The sequence below is a fragment of the Diuraphis noxia genome, unplaced genomic scaffold (assembly GCF_037042655.1).
Source record: "Diuraphis noxia isolate RWA-SAM2 unplaced genomic scaffold, SU_Dnox_SAM2 contig0003, whole genome shotgun sequence".
NCBI lineage: Eukaryota > Metazoa > Arthropoda > Insecta > Hemiptera > Aphididae > Diuraphis > Diuraphis noxia.
This window is the reverse complement of record NW_028301713.1, coordinates 66,883,564-66,901,900: the sequence shown is the minus strand read 5'-3', so window position 1 is coordinate 66,901,900 and position 18,337 is coordinate 66,883,564. Positions and strand designations below refer to the sequence as shown.

The following is an 18,337-nucleotide window of genomic DNA, read 5'->3' as shown; positions in this document are numbered from 1 at the left end:
ATTAAAACTAAAATTTGCACATACTATGTGTAATAGAATCATAGACAAATTAATTATTATGCCTAATAGGTAGGTACTTATTATGAGTAATTATAAAATAAGTAAGTAGGTACCTAAATAAAGTCGTATTTGTGTATACCAGATGGCAGATACCTATATAGTAGGTATTGAAACCTAACTAATAAACTGTGACTGTGTACATTATAATTATGTAATACTGTAATAGACGCAAATTATATAAAGCAACAGGCCAACAGCATTAAATAAATGTCTAAAAATAATATTATGTGTAAGTATTTATATATGTCATTCGTATTTCGTTTAGACGTGCAGTTGATCTCTTTTTCGTCTATTACGGTATAGCTGTGGCCTTTAATATTAGTTATTACTTTATTACTATTTTATATATATACATAGATATATAGCCATGTGGCCATATAGGTATATCGAATATATATATATATATATATATATATACTGCACTTCTGCACTCTGGACTTAACACTCAGCATCTCATGAAGTCTTCAAGCTCATAATTTACTTATATACCTAGGTACCTATAATATGCTTTACTGAATCACGGTAATTTTGCTTTTAATTGATATCCGAGAAGTCTTAATGAATATCTGAACGGCCTTCGGGTACCATTTATAATAAATCAATGTTGCACCCAGCTTTGGCCCCTTGTGCGGAAACTTCCAAACCACCAAAATTTTCTATGAAAAAAAAATGACTCATTTGAACAGGCAATATTAAGCTATATCAAATAATAGCTGAATTTGTACAATAATAAATTATTAGTTATTAATCTATTATTAATAATATAGGTATCTATTTAAATAGTCTTATATAATTTATATTATAGCCTTATTACTTATTATTACCTATATCATTACTTATTAGTTATTACCTATTACACTCAAATTAATCAGTCCATACACATCGTTAAATAAATATTATTATTTCATAATAAATCATAGTGATTTATTTCCACTAAAGGCAATAATTAATATATAATTATAACCAATATGGCAATATGTACATATATATAGTATATAGATAAATAATGCCTACAATTTCATACATTTATATCTCTGCAAGGGAAAATATTACAATAATCCATAGACTAGAACTTAAATATATTACTACACTACTACAGTAAGTCAATAAGCACTAAAAATTATATAGGTACCTATAGGTAATACGATAATATTTGATTGTAATGCATCACATAAAAAATATAATTCATTATGTGAATGTGATAAGTTATAATATTATGATATGATAGGTAATTGTATCTGCAGAACTGATAATGTTATGTAAAATATATAATATCTTATTAATTATACAATGTAATATGTATACTGCTATAGCTACCCCGCCAAGCATTGCTCGAGATTTGTTTTTTTTTTTATAAAATATTTGGAAAAAAAGAGTTTATACCATATAACTACTAACTTTATATGTAACCCTTAGCAATTATATAAATTATCAAAAAAAAAAAATTTTTTCGGGAGCTAAAAAAGATTCACGTATGAACTAATCCTTTATTACCTATACAAAAGGTTGATAAAATGAGGTATGAAAACATTGGAAACCTCTCCAAATCTCAAGGAATTTATTGATACAACTTTTTATTGAAAAGGGTCTAAAATAAGTAGTTTTTGAGTTTAAATATAAAACTTCGAATAAGCCAACGAGGGTTAAAAATGTGGTGATAAGTTTTAATTATTAATTATTATATCTAATTAATAATTATATAATCTACATTATCTAACTTGTGACAATTATATTTATAGAGTTGACCATCGGGAGAGTTTACAATCGCCCGCTATAGGGATACAAAAATGTCAAGTTTGAATAGAAATCTTTTGACGAAATGTTAATCAGACTACAAGTAGTACTTGAAAATTTTTTTATACAATAGCAATTCTTGTTTTTAGACCTAACCTTTGAGGGCAAATTTAAGGAGCATTTGAATTATTTTAGGTTTCTAAGTGATTTAAGATTCTATAACGTTCTTATTGTTTTTAATGTATTATTTATTTAAAATATTAAATTTTTTGTTTTAGTCTCACTATATTTTCAATATAGTTTTTTTACATCATATTATTTTTTCATTAGAATGGACAACGATCAAATTCGTTTACTTATCGAAAATATTGATAGTGAAAATGCTGAATTTGATGAAATCGGTGGCTAAAGTTTAATTTGTTTATATTATGTATCAATAAAATCATTTGACAATTTTTATTTATTTAAAATCAATAAAATAATGATTATTTCAATTTATCGAGTTTTAATTGAAATACTGACCTTCTCCATATTTTCCCATTTGAGCATTGGCTATCCACCCCTGTTTATGTTATATTCTAATTTATTCCTAGACAGCTAGACAATTCTGCACAAGCAGTACGTTAACATTGTGTACGTTTTCGATTTTTTAATGAACCCTCGATGGTCAGTGTGTCCCGCGAGGATTCACCAATTGCGATATATCTCCTGCAGAGATAATAAATATAACATGAATCTGTTTCTTTTTTTTATTATTATTCTCACATAGATAAGGGGCACATGTATTTTATTTTTTATTTAGATTTTATTTTTTGGTAAACAAGTTAAAAAAACATTTTTTTAATTTTAAATTTTTGAAAAAAAAGATAGGTACCTATTTTATAGATTTTATTTTGATGAATATTTTGACATTTAAGATTTTATTTTCATTAATCTCATGATTTTTAGTATTTTATATAGTTTATCCTAGATAAAACAGCAAAAAACAGGTTTTTATCCAGGTATATCCTAACGGGACACTGTATGGAATTAAGTAAATAAATGCGTATATTATTTATTTATCATTATTCATATTATTAACATTAAAATGCTTAAATGCTAAATCCTTTATAAAGCAAAATAATCACTTACTTTTAACTTGGCGTTTTTAAAGTTAAATTGCTTAAATTTGATCGATTTTAATAACAACAAAATTAATATGAATTCAACAAACATTATCAACTATATTATATTATGTATCAACTATGTGTTGAAAATTGAATTAATACTGCATGGTCTACAGTTTAGGTGGAATTATGGTGGATTATAGCACCTAGCAAGGTAAATGGTATAATTTATTTCATATTTGATTGCTGATTGTAGCTTAAAATTTAGTATATCCGCTCGTTACTTGATAAGTTCATTAAAGTTCAGCGATAAAGGCAACATAAATGATTAAATACAGTTATTTTTTATCATAAAACGCATAACTTTCATTTCTGAATACTTTTTTATGGTACATATATCATATATGTTAATACGTACCTATACATTATAGTTATACATATAAATATTGTAATGCACATGACGATAGAATAATGGTGGAATGGGTGAATTCTTATTTCTATATATAGCCTATATATGAGATATATGGCTATACCTATGTAATATATACAGGTACTTGTAAACATATCAAAATTATTTCATCAAATATTTTGAACTTTAACAGAATACAGGAAAATTGAACAAAACATATAATATATATTGATTATTGGTACACTTTTAAATATACTTTTTTATGGTATTTGCATTCTTTCTAAAAATGATAAAATATATAATAATAGGTGTATGATAAAACCTTATCCAGGAAATATCTGGAAACATTTTTAATAATCAATAAACCAATAGGAGAGCTACTCGTTCTTCAATCTATAGTAGTCAGTTGTAGGCATTAAGTGCCTATATATAAATCTCGCAATTCACAAATATTATGCATCATATATTCAATCATTGAATATAACCACTGAGGCCGCAAAGCACACAGCGGGTGACTGGTGAGTGATGAGTGATGACTGATGGGAATTTAATTTAGGTAACTAGAAAAATATACGAGCGTAAGCTGCAGCTGACCAACGAAAACGAAACGTTTCGGGTTCTACTTGTTACAATATCGGTAGACTCCGCGACGGCGGGACTACCGGAAGCAGACACGGCGCTATGGAAAACACCGCGTAGAGTATCAGCCGGAGTCAGGATAGCGGTGCGATCCGACGATTTTTTTTGTTTTTTCGCTCAGTAATCAGTGGACAGTGGTATCACCCCGAGTCGTGCCACAGAATATAACAATCGTCAACCGTCGTCACCGCCTCGCGGTTGAGATTCGCCATTTCAGTTACCAACATACTATGTTGAACATAGCAATATCGCCTGAACGATTGCTACCCACCAACGACTATTTGCCTGTCCTTGTCCTTGTCAGACGCATTTTTATCGTAATTTATAAATATATTTCTTGATGTTTTTGCATTATTTGTGCCATTTTTATATTTTGTTGTAACTCTTGTTTTCTCGAATTTTTTATTAGCTTTTGTAAATTATATAAACTACGCAGTGTTTATTTTCATACATTTTGATATAGATATATATATATATATATATATATATATATATATATATATATATATCAATTATCAAATTATGTGTAATTTAGGTATGCGATACATAGGTAGGTTGGTAGGTATATATTTTATGTATTATAATTATTTATAATATATCTATATTATATTTATAGGTGTTGATGTTCTAAGTTTTTGGACTTTTTATGTCACTTCTAATAGTTTTAATTCGTGATTTTTCGAATTTTATATAATTTCTAAATTATATAAACTACCTACACTCTACAGCATTTATTTTTATATTGGTATAAATATATATTTGATTTTGATGTCAATATATAATATATTATACTCGTAACTTGCGTAATTATATTATATTTATTAAATTAAAATTAATTTATATTTATACTTGCATGATTTTTTTTACCTATTTATTATGTTATTGGACGTTGGTTGATAATAAAATATTGTTTCTTATTTTTCATACTATCATTATGTAGGTACCTATATTATATTTTTATTATTAGGTATTTTAACAGAATAATGGACCGGTAAATGGACGTCCCCCCCGGGAATTTTAGTGGTACTGGACATTTCCCCTACCTCCCCCCCGGATTGAGACGTTTCCTCCCCCCGAGTTGATGTTTATATTTTTTTACATAATAATAATTTTGAAAATAGGTACTTTGGTTTTACCAGAAGTATATACGATCATCTTAATGTATGATATTGATTATTTAAATGCATTTTGTTGCATTTTTTGACGATTTTAATGCGTTTTCTTAGTTTAAGGTACGAATAATAAATTATATAGTACGACAAATTATCGTCGATAACATTTTTATCATAGCGACATAGCTAGGCCTTTCCACTCAAATTACCACCATTATATACCTATAATTGGTAATAAATTGTATATTATTATAATAATAATAGTATGTATTACATAGGTAAGTACAAGTTATCGCCGATAACAATTTTCTCATCGATAAGTATTACTGAATTAGTAACCAATTAGTACGTAACTATGGTAACTTTAATAGGTACCTACTATAAAAATAAAAAAATTTTAAAATCCCATCCCCTATTATCATCATTCACTTAGGTTATTTATTACCCAATTTAATTGGCAATGATTGATAAATCTACCTCAAATTATCTATTATACCTATTACATTTCTTGATTTTATGTCTCTTAGTAAAGTTCGTAACATTCTGCGTAAACAGTTCGTTCTTGTGACTTGTGAATTTAATAAATTTATAATGGAAATAATTAATACTAAAAAAGATGGTAAAAAAATAATTTTTGAAAATGTTGTATATTGTGTATGTAAATTCATAGTCACAATTTTTTTTTATAAACATTCAAAGTTTGAATTTTGACAAAATACGTAAAAATCACGAAAATTTGTAAATTATTTTATGCTAGAAATTCATAAAAAATTTTGGTATCTACGTTATATAAGCAGCCTTAAGGTCCTTTGACCAGGGATTAAGCTCATATAGGACCATCCACCCCATTTAAGTTTTAACTACACTTGTTAGGGGGTTCGGCGCCACTGGGTAGGACAGTATAAAAGTATAATATATATTACCACATAATAGATCTAATATAGATCCACAAAAACATATATACATGAAAGTCTACAACCATTGAATCATAAATCGACAATTACTTAGCTATAGCATTAGGTACCTAGTTCAACTTTTTTTTTGGTATGGTCACATAGTTTGCACAATATATAATATGATGTACTTATGCGGGGTAAATACATCATTTACTGAACAAAAAATTCAAATTATATCACAAATAATATAAAATGATTAAATGAGATTATCACAGCTGCCATGATCGACTTCTACCGTGATTCCATAGCTCATAATGATACAATGAAGAGTCATAGTCTGTGGCACCTTAGACATCTGGCCAGTTTAGCCTTTCCTAGCATTGTCTTCATCTTGTTTTATATACAGTATTTCCTCTCCCATGTGGTTAAATAATCTAATTGTCTAGGTATATATATAATAATTATCCATCTGACTATCTACCCCTTGTTTAATTAATTAAATAGGTAATTAATAATCATATTACTGTATGATGGTATGTATACTTTATCAGTTATAATATTATTAGGTACTTAATATTATAAACTGCAGAATGCAAACAAAGGTGGTTGCAAAACCAAGCTAATTTTGAAAATTATTATATCAGTTTCAAATAATTTCTAATAGAAGAAATCGCCAACTTTAATTTACATATTTAATACCAATTATTATTCCTTTCGGCTTTCAAGTAAGAAAGAAGCATAAATGGTTGAGACCATAGAAAAAAAAAAAATAATCTTTGTCTATCGCAAAAAAATTATAGTCAGGCCAAAATGCATCTAGATAAATTTTAGGTATGTAAAAGTATACCCTGCAATACCCCGAATAATGCCACAGCCTAAACTATCATTTTTTTTTTCCGTTCAAAAAACCAGGAACGGTGGGAAATAGCCTAAGCTATCTATCCTCCTACATAAAACCTACTAAGGAGGTCAATTGTGGCACCTATAGCCTATAGGCTATAATGTTTGTAGATAGGTATACATAAATCTATCACACACTCAACATACTATACAAATTTATATAGTTGTATTAGGTTTCTAAGTTTCCATCAAGGGTTTTAGGAAAGTCTGCATACGAAAACCTTCATACAATTTTTCGATTTTATATTTCTGTTATTTTGTTGATAAATTATGTTTTAAAAAACGTGCAAATGATAAAACTCAACTTATGAAAAACTTGCCAAAAATATGAATGTACAAAGTAGATTGTGTAATATTGATTTTGAACAAAAATATAACATGACATTTTTGTGTAGCAGCATATTTTATGGTTAGAGCTACTGATCTCTACACACAATCACATTGTATCAAAATTTGTGATTTTTATAAAAACCTTTTTTAGACTTTTTCAATACCTATAAATAATAATGCATTATTTAGTACTTAGTTTAAATAAGAAAATGTTAGGCTAGAATCAATCAAAAATATCATGTTTTCATTATTTTTTCTAATAGCTGTCAATCCTAGAATACAAATGCCAAGTTCAAAATACATGTTTTATAGTTTTTTTGATTGGGTGTTCATCATTCTTTCAACACATAATAGTCTTATTAAACAAGTAACAATATTATTAGTAAATAATGTATCATATTTAGTACTATTTGTTTCCGACTTAGTCAGGTTAGGTTAGTTTGTAGAAAAAATAGTCATATATTCAAAATAAAATTACAGGCATTAATAGTTGAACTAAATATAATTTACATTCTATATGACCTTTTATTATTTTTATTTATAATCTGTATGTAATTTGAGCAAAAAGTTTATTGAATACCGGGTAATTGAGTAGGTTATTGTATCTGTGCTACAAGTTATTTTAATTATTTCAAGTTATAAAAATAAAACATTATTTATTAATCAATTGATATATGATTCAAGTGCTTACATTCATAAGACAATTAAAACATATTTTGATTTAGAATTTTAAACATGTGAATATTGAATTAATTCAACAATATTAAATATTATAACACGTATACCTTATAACATTTTATTATATTAAAAAAAAAAATATATTTTATATTTACAATCTGAATTTTATACATATATTCCTAAACAATGTTCAACTTTCATCAGAACTTCCTGCATCACCAATATCTAGATCATCTATTTCTTCAAATAATGATTCATCAACTTTCACCGAATCTCCTAAAATAAAATAAAAGTGTATGTAATTTCAATAATAGGTAATATCATTGATTATATAAACTAGTTTATATTATCAATGGTAATATGTAAAACATCAATGAATTTTGGGGTACTTTTGACTAGTTATAAAATTGAATAATCCATATCAGAAACTAATTTAATAATTATTTATTGCAGTGGATATACACCCGACCATGGCCGGGTTCTTATTATTAGTCCAATCATGGTCAGGCGTAAACTATAATCCAGTAATTTTTGTTAATGCTAATCACATATAAATTACCTATAATGATTATACAAATACATTGTTTACATTTCCCCAAATTTCCCTAATTATTTTATATTATAAACATATTTTTAATGTTAAAGTTAAGTATACCAAACTAATTTCTTTACTTTTAAGTAAAAATAAATTTTTAAAGATAAACAAACCTTCTTCTAAGAATTTTAAATCTGATTCATTAAGAGATTTATCAGTCATAAATAATTCACGTCCAGTAAGTTTTTTATTTTTTTCCTCTTCATTTCGTTTCTTTAAAACTCCCAATTCTTCTTCAAAGTTGAACTTCCACCGCAAAAATGATTCAACTGTAACTTTGGTGCCTTCAAAACGTTTCTAAAAAAAGGAATAAATTTAACAGATGTGATTTTTAAGTTAATTGAACCAATTGTTGAGTGAACGTTACAAAATATTTAATAATACAATCAATATTAACCAATTCAGCTTCCATTTCTTTTTCACGCCTTTTATCATCATCATCTATTTTTCTTTGTTTTTCAGTATCTGAATAGTTATTCAACCATTCTTGTGCTGCTGATACTAAAGTAAATATCATCACCATCCCAACATTATCTTGAGCCTTAAAAACAATTGATCAACTAACATTTGATTGATGTTATTATAACGTATTTATTACTTGTTGTATTAAATACTCTTTAAGCTCATTTTCTTGTTCTTCAAACCCGACAACATCTTCAATTTCCACAATGGGAGGATCATCAGGATATTTTTCAACATACTCAAATTTTAAGCAACACGACAAACCAATATCATGTTGATCACTATCAAACTCGTCTGATTTAACTGGGATTTCGAATTGATAATAAGGTTCTGAGCCCGAAACTAAAACACAAGTATTATTCATAATTTATAAATCACAATTTTCATTAACCTGATGTACTTACTTATCATTTCACCACAGTAAATGGAGTCCAATGCATCGATTTCGTTCTGTTGCTCTTCTTTGTAGTCCATTTTCTCACTATAACCATCAAAATAACCGGATTTATTTTTAATATTTGAACTATTAATGAGTGCTTATTTTACTAATGAGTAATATTATTTTACCATGAATTCGACTAGATTATGTGAGTCGTGAAATGACTGAAATGTATTTCGTTTCACTTTTGATTCTCGATCGTCCGAGACGCCAGTACGCCACGGGTTCGGGGACTCGGGGTTAAAAGAATGTTTAGTTTAGATGTACAAGATATAGTATCCACATTCCACATTGCCATGCTATAATAATATGGTGAGTGGCTATCAGAGTAATTTATTATCATTTTTATCAGCATTTAATATGATAACAGCCGGCGCTAGTTTATAGGTCTTTGCACGATTAAAGATAGTACTATCTTTAATCGTGGGTCTTTGATAAAATCATATCTCTATTCTATGATTTCTATGATAGAATCGTCGTGATTATAATGACAATTATTGATATAATAATATTATTAAAGAATCGAAATTCTGGAATTGAGTTTGTCGGATAACTCGAATATGGAAACTTGAACTACAGCAGACCTGAAGTGCTTCTGTCGTTTCTGAATTTCTGATTAAATTTTTATTTTATAGTTTTCTAAGAACTTTAGTATATTATTGTTTTTTTGATTTTTTACAATATAGCGTTTTGACGGTTTATTTTAAGTAGAATGTATTAAATATTAAAAGGTTATATTATACAAAATATTTAATTACTATACTTAGATACTGTCACAAAGATTATTATTATGTCACAAATAACTACAAGTTTGAAGGATGTAACTAAAAAAACTTCATACTTTATTACAACACCAATATTTTATGTAAACGCAAGTAAGGATTTATATTATGTACATAATTTATAATAGCTCTATGTATTTTGTTTATTGTATGAATGAATATTAATACTATTTAATTATAATTTGTGATAGGTATAGGTTTTTGGCTTGTCAGATGATTAAGAGATCATAAGTGTTATTAAAAATAATCAAAGAAAATAAATTTGTTTGATTACCCATTTAAATACACTGAAGTGAATACTGAACACGTATATTTGTTCACATAGTTACATACCTACTATTTCATAAAATTATTATTTGATTATGATTTAGACCCATAAAATACCTAAACTTTTAAATTTTTAAAGTTGACATTAAAGTCTGAACTGTATATGGACTTAGCCCAGTGGCCCTTACTTTCCAACAAAGTGTTTCTTAAACATTTTGTGGTAATGAAATACCGAACCACAGAATGTTTTTATGCGAAATCCCTATGAAAATTTTCTTCAAAAAAGAAAGGTAAAAAAAGTACAAAATATAGCAATAAATGTATTAACTTTGTTTTTTCCCCTTTTTCATTCCAGTAAAAATATGACATATTGTAGAAAAGATGGACATTTTTATATTTACATCACTCTTGTGTAAATAACCAATGTTCCTTAGTAGTAATTTTTTTTAACTTTTGAATTTAAAAAATAAAAAATAAAACTGAAATACAGTTTTAAGAAAAATGGCTCTAACACATAATTAACCTGTCTATTCTGTTTTTTAGGGATGTAAAAAAATCACTTGGTTATTCATGTTTATAAAATATTAGTATATTATCATAAATATCTAAAAAATGAATATGCTTACAATTTGATTACACTTTAGTAATAAAACAATCAGAATCTAAAAATAAAATAATACTTTAACCTATTAGTCACTGAAAAAAATGTATTCAACAGTATATATACGATTGAACAATTATATGTTTTTTCAATAAAACTGCTATTGCTCTACCAGGTACAACAGTGTACATAATGACAAATATTATTTATTTCTAATATGTATTAAAAATATATATATAAATTAATAATATATCAATATATTTTTTTATTTTAGGTCCGCACATTGGGCATCTTTACAGTGCTTTAATTGCTGATGCTTCTGCAAGATTTCAAAAATTACTTAACCCAAGCTTAAATATTATTTTTAGTACTGGTACTGATGAACATGGATTAAAGGTACAAAAAGCCGCTGAGAATTGTAAAATATCTGTGGAAAACTATTGTACAAAAATTTCAAGTAGTTATCAAACTACATTTGATAAATTTCATATTAGCCATACATCTTTCATAAGAACAACAACGGAAAACCACAAAAAATGTGTACATTATTTTTGGAGTAAATTACAACCATATATTAGAAAAGGAAAGTATGCTGGGTGGTATTGCACAGCTGATGAAACTTTTTTATCACAAGATCAAATAGAATTAGTTAATAATGTACGTGTTAGTAAAGAATCAGGAAGGCCAGTTGAGTGGGCTGAAGAAGACAATTATAAATTTGACCTACGTCCTTTTAAACATGAACTTCAAAATTGGTTGAGTAAACCAGATAGAATTAAGCCGAAAGTATTCCATGAAATACTGAATAGAGAGGTAAATGATTTATACGATATATCTTTATCAAGACCGAAGAATCGGGTTAGTTGGGGTATTCCAGTACCGAGAGACGATACACAGACTATATACGTTTGGCTTGATGCTCTTGTTAATTACTTAACAGTTTCTGGTTATCCAGACACCAAAATTTGGCCTCCAAATGTCCAAGTATGTGGTAAAGATATTTTGAAATTCCATGGAATATTATGGCCCATATTCTTAATAGCTGCAGGTTTACAACTGCCAAAACAAATTTTTGTACATTCTCATTGGAAAGTTAATGATGAAAAAATGTCTAAAACTAAAGGAAATGTAGTAGATCCAATAAATGCTGGTAGCCAGTTTACTGAATCTGGTTTAAGATATTTTTTGCTTAGAGAAGGTACAGCTCACAGTGATGGTAACTACAGTGATCTGAAAATTAAAAGAATATTAAATGCTGAATTAGCAGATACATTGGGTAACCTATTGAACCGATGCTGTGGAAAAGCCATTAACCCAAATCTCAGTTATCCAAAATTAGATTTATTACAGATTGAAAGGCTATTAGCTGATTCATATTTCATCGAATTAAATAACAAATTAGAGGGGCTTGCAGATATAGTTGGAAATCATTACGAAGAATTAAATTTTTACAAAGGTATAGATGAAATAATAGCCACATTACAGTGTTGCAATCGATTTTTTGAATATAATAAACCATGGGAATTAGCTAGGCAAGATGTCAATAAACTGGAATGTATACTACATATAACTATGGAGACTTTAAGAATTACTGGGTTAGCTTTACAGCCAATTGTCCCCGTACTAGCTAATCAATTATTAAATAAGTTAAACATAAATAACAGATGTTGGAATCAAATGACGCCGAAGTGGAAAGATGAAAACAGAATCATTAATCCTACAAACTTAAAAAAAGATAATATTGTGTTGTTTAAAAAGTTGTTGATAAGCTGATTTAGTTTTCATTATTATATTAGTTGAATAATTTATTTACTTACAAGTCTTAAAATATTCTATTGAAATAAAATATGAAAATATGAATAATGTATTTTCATTTGAACTATCATAATTTGATTCACCTAATTAGTCTGTAAAAAATAGAAAATTTTTCTTTTTGTATACATTGTATACAGTATAGTGCTAATATAAGATTAACATAAAATATATGGCCAAAATCTCAAATTTGAAATTGTATTTTCAATCTGATAACTGAGATTTAATATACTTACCTATTGTTATTTGTTTGTTATTTTGGTTGAGTGGGTGTACCAGGGATCTATTGTTTATGACAGTATGGAAACTTTTTAATTTTATTTTCTACCTCCCTTCATTGAAAAATCCAGAAAATTCCTTTATGAAAGTAAGTATTGGATGTATAGATTATAGATATTAAAGGTACTTTAAAGTTTAAATTAATTAAATAGTGCTTCACGACTTCGGTTTCAATAGATAAACATTTATTTTTTGAAAATCATTCTGAAATTTAAGTACTATAACAGTAATAATTATAAGTGGGGTGTAGATATTGATGCCCTAAAAAACGAATTTTTACATAAGAAAAATGATTAAAATTGTTTGTATTTTAAGGGTTTAAACTTTAAATACTTGAAAAACAGTCAATAAAATAATTATTTATTGATTTTAAAACTAGAACGGTGGACACTTGGGTAGGTATAGTTTTAATGTGCATTAGGTGTGTTGTGAATCACTGTAATCGATTACACATTGTGTTAAATTTGAATTTAATAATACATCATGGGACATGGGTTACGAAAAACGATTTTTAGTGAAGACGTTATGTCAGCCTATAATATAATAAAGTATATTTTAAATTGTTAAGATATAATTGCTAGGTACATTCAAACACTAAAAATCTATAAAAAATTAGGTATCGTGAATGTACGATCAACTACTATTTTAATCTTCACTAACTAAAACATCTAAGGAGTCTAATAGACAATAGTATCAATTACATTTTTGAGTTTTTTTTCCTTTTTTCAAATTCTTTATTGTAGTTCAATTCGGAACATCGAGACTTTCATGAAACTCATGAAATATCATTATCGATAGATTTTGATGCCTGGTGGTTGTCTCCACTTCTTCACTGATAGTGGCGACTGCGGCATGTGTCTTTTTATAATGTCAAAATCGATTGATCTTGGAGGATTTTAATTTTTAACAAATTCACGAACAACAATTTGAGACCAACTTCTATTATTATTATACTGATTGTCGATTGATAATCAAGGTTAAGTACCTATATTATTACTTATAATAGTTATAACACGAACTAAAATAATTAGGTACTTAATGCCGATTTAATTGGTTAATCAAATTTAATAATATACAAGTTATGAGTTCATTATTTTAATACCAACTTAATATATTTATAATTATTATATGATTCATATAAATTATTCACTACACTTTCTTACGGTGGGTATTATTAGAAATTATGTTTTCATTACGAAAGCTTCGTGATTCGTATGGTTCATTAAAGTACCTAATTAAAATGCTAAAGATGTTATCGTGATTATATTATATTTTGTTTTCGATTTTGTCAATGGGTATTTTATATATTATACAGTAACTATACACGTTATACTGTGGAATAGATTAAATATTAGTATAATATGACTATATGAGATAAGTCGTGGTGCATTGAAATATGTACCTACTTAAAATACTATTTAAGGGAATTTATTTTTCATGATAAATATCATTCACATTTTAAAAAATTTGCATAAAAATCAGATTTTTTAAAAATATTATTATAATTTAGTACTTTCTTTAATTTAATTTAAGTGTTTTTATTAGCACAAGTTTTAATTGAAATTAATAATATTTATAGGCATACTTTATATAATTGGTAAGTACCTAGGCTTTAGTATAGAGCAATATAACTGCATTTTAGAACGTGCACGTATTTTAATGTTAGTTGGTAGGTATGTGTACGTTTGGATAAATTGTAATTATAGAAGTTTTAGAGATAGTATCAATTAACATAATTGTAAGCAATATAAACTTTTTGTTTTTCTTATGAATTATTTAACTAAAGATAATGAAGAAAATTAGTGGCAAAATTCAAAAAATAAGAATTATGCGTCTTAATTTGATATTCTTCAAAAAAAAAAATAGCGATATCCAGGCCAGAGAATTTTATTATATTTATTTTATTTTTTCATTACCTACCTAAATATTTACATTTATGCTATTAAATTTGAATAGTATGCAAATAATAGGTTACTAGTTGGGTTATATTGAATGGAAATCGAATTAATGAATTAAAGATTTTTGTTTTAAATTACGAGCAATATTATAGGTATAAATTAAAATAAGATTTTATACACTATTTACTCGTTTAGAAAATTTGATTATAATTTTAAAAGCAACTAATTTTCAAGTTAAAAAAAAAAAGCAATTACATTAATTGACATGTGGACGTTGTTTTTATAATTATTTTTATGATACCTTTTTTTTTCCTTTGACTCCCATCATTTATTGATTACAATCATTGACAAGCTATTATATTAGGTCAATGAATACAATAACATCAACAATATTATTAGCGGTGGGACGATCCCCCACTCAATTTTTATGATACCTCATACCTATCATGCGATGTAAGTACCTTAAAGCAGGATATACGGTTTTATTATAGGTAGTTTTTCTATGTTGTAAATGAGAGATATTTCCCAGAATTTCGTTGTATCGATTCGTTTAGATCCATCGTTGACGTGTTCTACCAAAGCGTGTTGATTAGTATTATATTCATTTAAAATTAAATTAGAATACTACCTACAGTAAAGTTGTAAATCGCTTTTGTAAAAAGATTCTGTTTGGAAATTAATAGTTATATAATATTAAGCGGGTGTTCAATTTTTTCCTTTAAAATATTTTAGAAGTTCAAAGTGTACCTATTACTTAACTTTTTATGTTCATTAAATATTTAAAATATTGATAAGAAATATTTCAAAAATTAACATACTGATACTGGTACATAGTTTTTTTTTGTCACTGTTAATGTCTCAAAATCTCATGATTTCTGAATTGGTATTTCATTTGATTAGGTATAAAACGACTCTTATATTACCTTTTTAACTTCATAATATTTTGGAAATATATATACGAGTAAAATAGTATAATATAATATATTATAAGTTTCTAAATTAATATACATATTAATATATAATATATATCAACTTTATAGTAGGTACCTTATACGCTTAAAATATATCAAAACTCATTTTAAATTTGAGTAAAATATTTATTATAATAAGAGGTTTTTTAGGATTTTCCTGAAGTTATAATAATAGTTTAAAAAAAGTGATGACATTTTTTCTAATTAGACTAAAACTACTTTTAAAATTAAAATTTTCAATGTTAGGTAACTGTTAAGAATAAATCAAATACATAGAAAAATTGAATTGATAAAATATTTTAAATATCTAATTCATAATTGGATTAGCCCACTCTGTTAATAAGGTTTGCACACGCCTATGGCGTGGAGGCATTTAACCGCATACATTTTGGCTCTCGCCTCCCAGTAGTTAGGTCAGACGTTATTATATGTGGTTATATCATCGTCAGCCGGTAACGTTGCTGTTGCTTGTTTTAATTATAATTTAAGTGTTTGACATTTTCATAATACTTGGCGTTTTCTTTTAAACTTGCCTAGCCACAATCAAGTTCGTGTTACGTCAATCGACTGGGAAAGTGTTGAAATATCAATCGGAACATATTTCTGTTTTGCCAATTGTAATATAACATAATATTATGCAAAGCTTGTTAAATCATCCTAAACTGTCCATATAAATTGAAGGCGCATGATATAAAACAGATCAAAAGAGAAATATTGTTTAGTCTGATTTCTGGGGCTGGTTGTAGGAATGGTCTTCAGTCGTTTTTCTTTTTTTTTATCTTTTCGATTTCCACGCCATTAGAATTATTACCGATGAACATAAGAAGAAAGAGGTTACTTAAAAAAATTATTTTATCATTTACGCAGTTTTTATTCTTAGTGTACATATTTAGATGCTTTTCTACATTTGGATAGGAATTCAAAAATATATTTCTTTTAACATATTACAGGCTCTCGGGTATTTGATATACTCTCTATACACCATGATAATGTAGTCGAGCATATGTGTATATAAATTATAAACACTACCTGTTGATTACCACGGAGTTTACGAATACAAATTGTTGTGGAAACCCGATGTGTCTTATTTAAAAAATATCAAATTTTCTTGTTCGTGTCAGAAAAGTTATTCAAACGTACGTTTTTCGTGTACAACAAACGAATTATATAATATGATGACCGAGTTGCACTCATACAAAATATATATTTTTTATACTGTATGTATATAATTTTTGTCTTTAAAATGGAATATTTCTTGTGAAATAATGTCACTATGTGATGAAATATTTCAAAAAAACATAAAATTTTTTCTTATGCAAATATTAATGACGGTTATTTATCAATAACCTGTAACGTCCCTCTTAACCTTGTCGTTCTGTCGCGCCATCGGTGTGCTTTTTGTTTATATTCAAGAGGTCTTGGCGACTTGACCTCGGCGTGTGATATATTATTACTAGAGACCAAGGTTACCTTAAGTAAAGCAAAGTACTCAACATATATAGTTATAAGTGTATTGTATTAAGTATTAACTTATGATTATTATTAGAATCTTACAGTTTATTATTATGAATTAATTATAATAATATTAAATGATGAGGGTTACCGATCCGGGCCATATGGTGAGTTGTGACTTCGTGCCTTAAGCTGAAAAATAAGTGATAAATGTATTGATTTTACAATGATCCGTTTGTTTATTTTTATTTATCAAATTAATTCCACGTAAGTTTATTCTGTAACCAAAAACTCAAAGTAATATATAGTAATTGATATCTTTTATATATATTGTATATTTTATTTCTATTTTGTATTTTTAACTAGGACATTTGGCAACGTTGCATAAAAGTTAGCAGGTAAAAAGTTCTCAATCGTGTTATTAAAAAAAGGTACTGCCGATAAGGATCGTTCTCAATCGTATTCTACCCAGTGTAAATATCCACTGTGTGTTGAGCTGGTCGTCTGTGGTCTTTCGATTCGTGTCACTCTTCGACTGCCTGGAGTCTCGATCAGTCAACACCTCAATACGTGCGAGAAATCCATGCCAGCATATTGTCTGTTTCGACCACACTTGCCATTCCTTACACTCAGCATAATATTAGCTGTGTTCAACGTAAATAATGTAGAGTATACGATATACAATCGTTACAAACCTAACCAAAGAAAATCATCTTTAGTGAGTAGTTAGTGATTGTTTTACCTAATATCATAAAATTGGGAAGGTAAGTTATGACAATTAGGTACGATATACGTAGGTACAAATAAAACTTATTTAAAAAAAATTATTATAATACTGAAATATTTCACGCATTTTAAGTTTCATGAAATTTTCAAACACTTTATAAATTATAATATAATACACGAATATTGGTT

General features: G+C 27.1%; 2 protein-coding genes across 2 annotated transcripts; one reads left to right on the top strand and one right to left on the bottom strand.

The window, feature by feature from the left end:
• Positions 1-7,968: 7,968 nt before the first annotated feature.
• On the bottom strand, positions 7,969-9,734 carry LOC107166656 (RWD domain-containing protein 1). Its single transcript, XM_015515414.2, has 6 exons — positions 9,489-9,734; positions 9,326-9,402; positions 9,058-9,263; positions 8,857-9,000; positions 8,573-8,756; positions 7,969-8,140 (listed from the first exon to the last, which is right to left on the bottom strand). Exons 2-6 carry the CDS (start codon positions 9,393-9,395, stop codon positions 8,055-8,057), a joined length of 690 nt encoding a protein of 229 aa, XP_015370900.1. The 5' UTR covers positions 9,396-9,402; positions 9,489-9,734; the 3' UTR covers positions 7,969-8,054.
• Positions 9,735-9,848: 114 nt separating this feature from the next.
• MetRS-m (Methionyl-tRNA synthetase, mitochondrial) lies at positions 9,849-12,873 on the top strand. Its single transcript, XM_089224072.1, has 2 exons — positions 9,849-10,235; positions 11,285-12,873. The coding sequence occupies exons 1-2, from the start codon at positions 10,151-10,153 to the stop codon at positions 12,781-12,783; spliced, it is 1,584 nt and encodes a 527-aa protein (XP_089080198.1). The 5' UTR covers positions 9,849-10,150; the 3' UTR covers positions 12,784-12,873.
• The last annotated feature ends 5,464 nt before the right edge of the window (positions 12,874-18,337 follow it).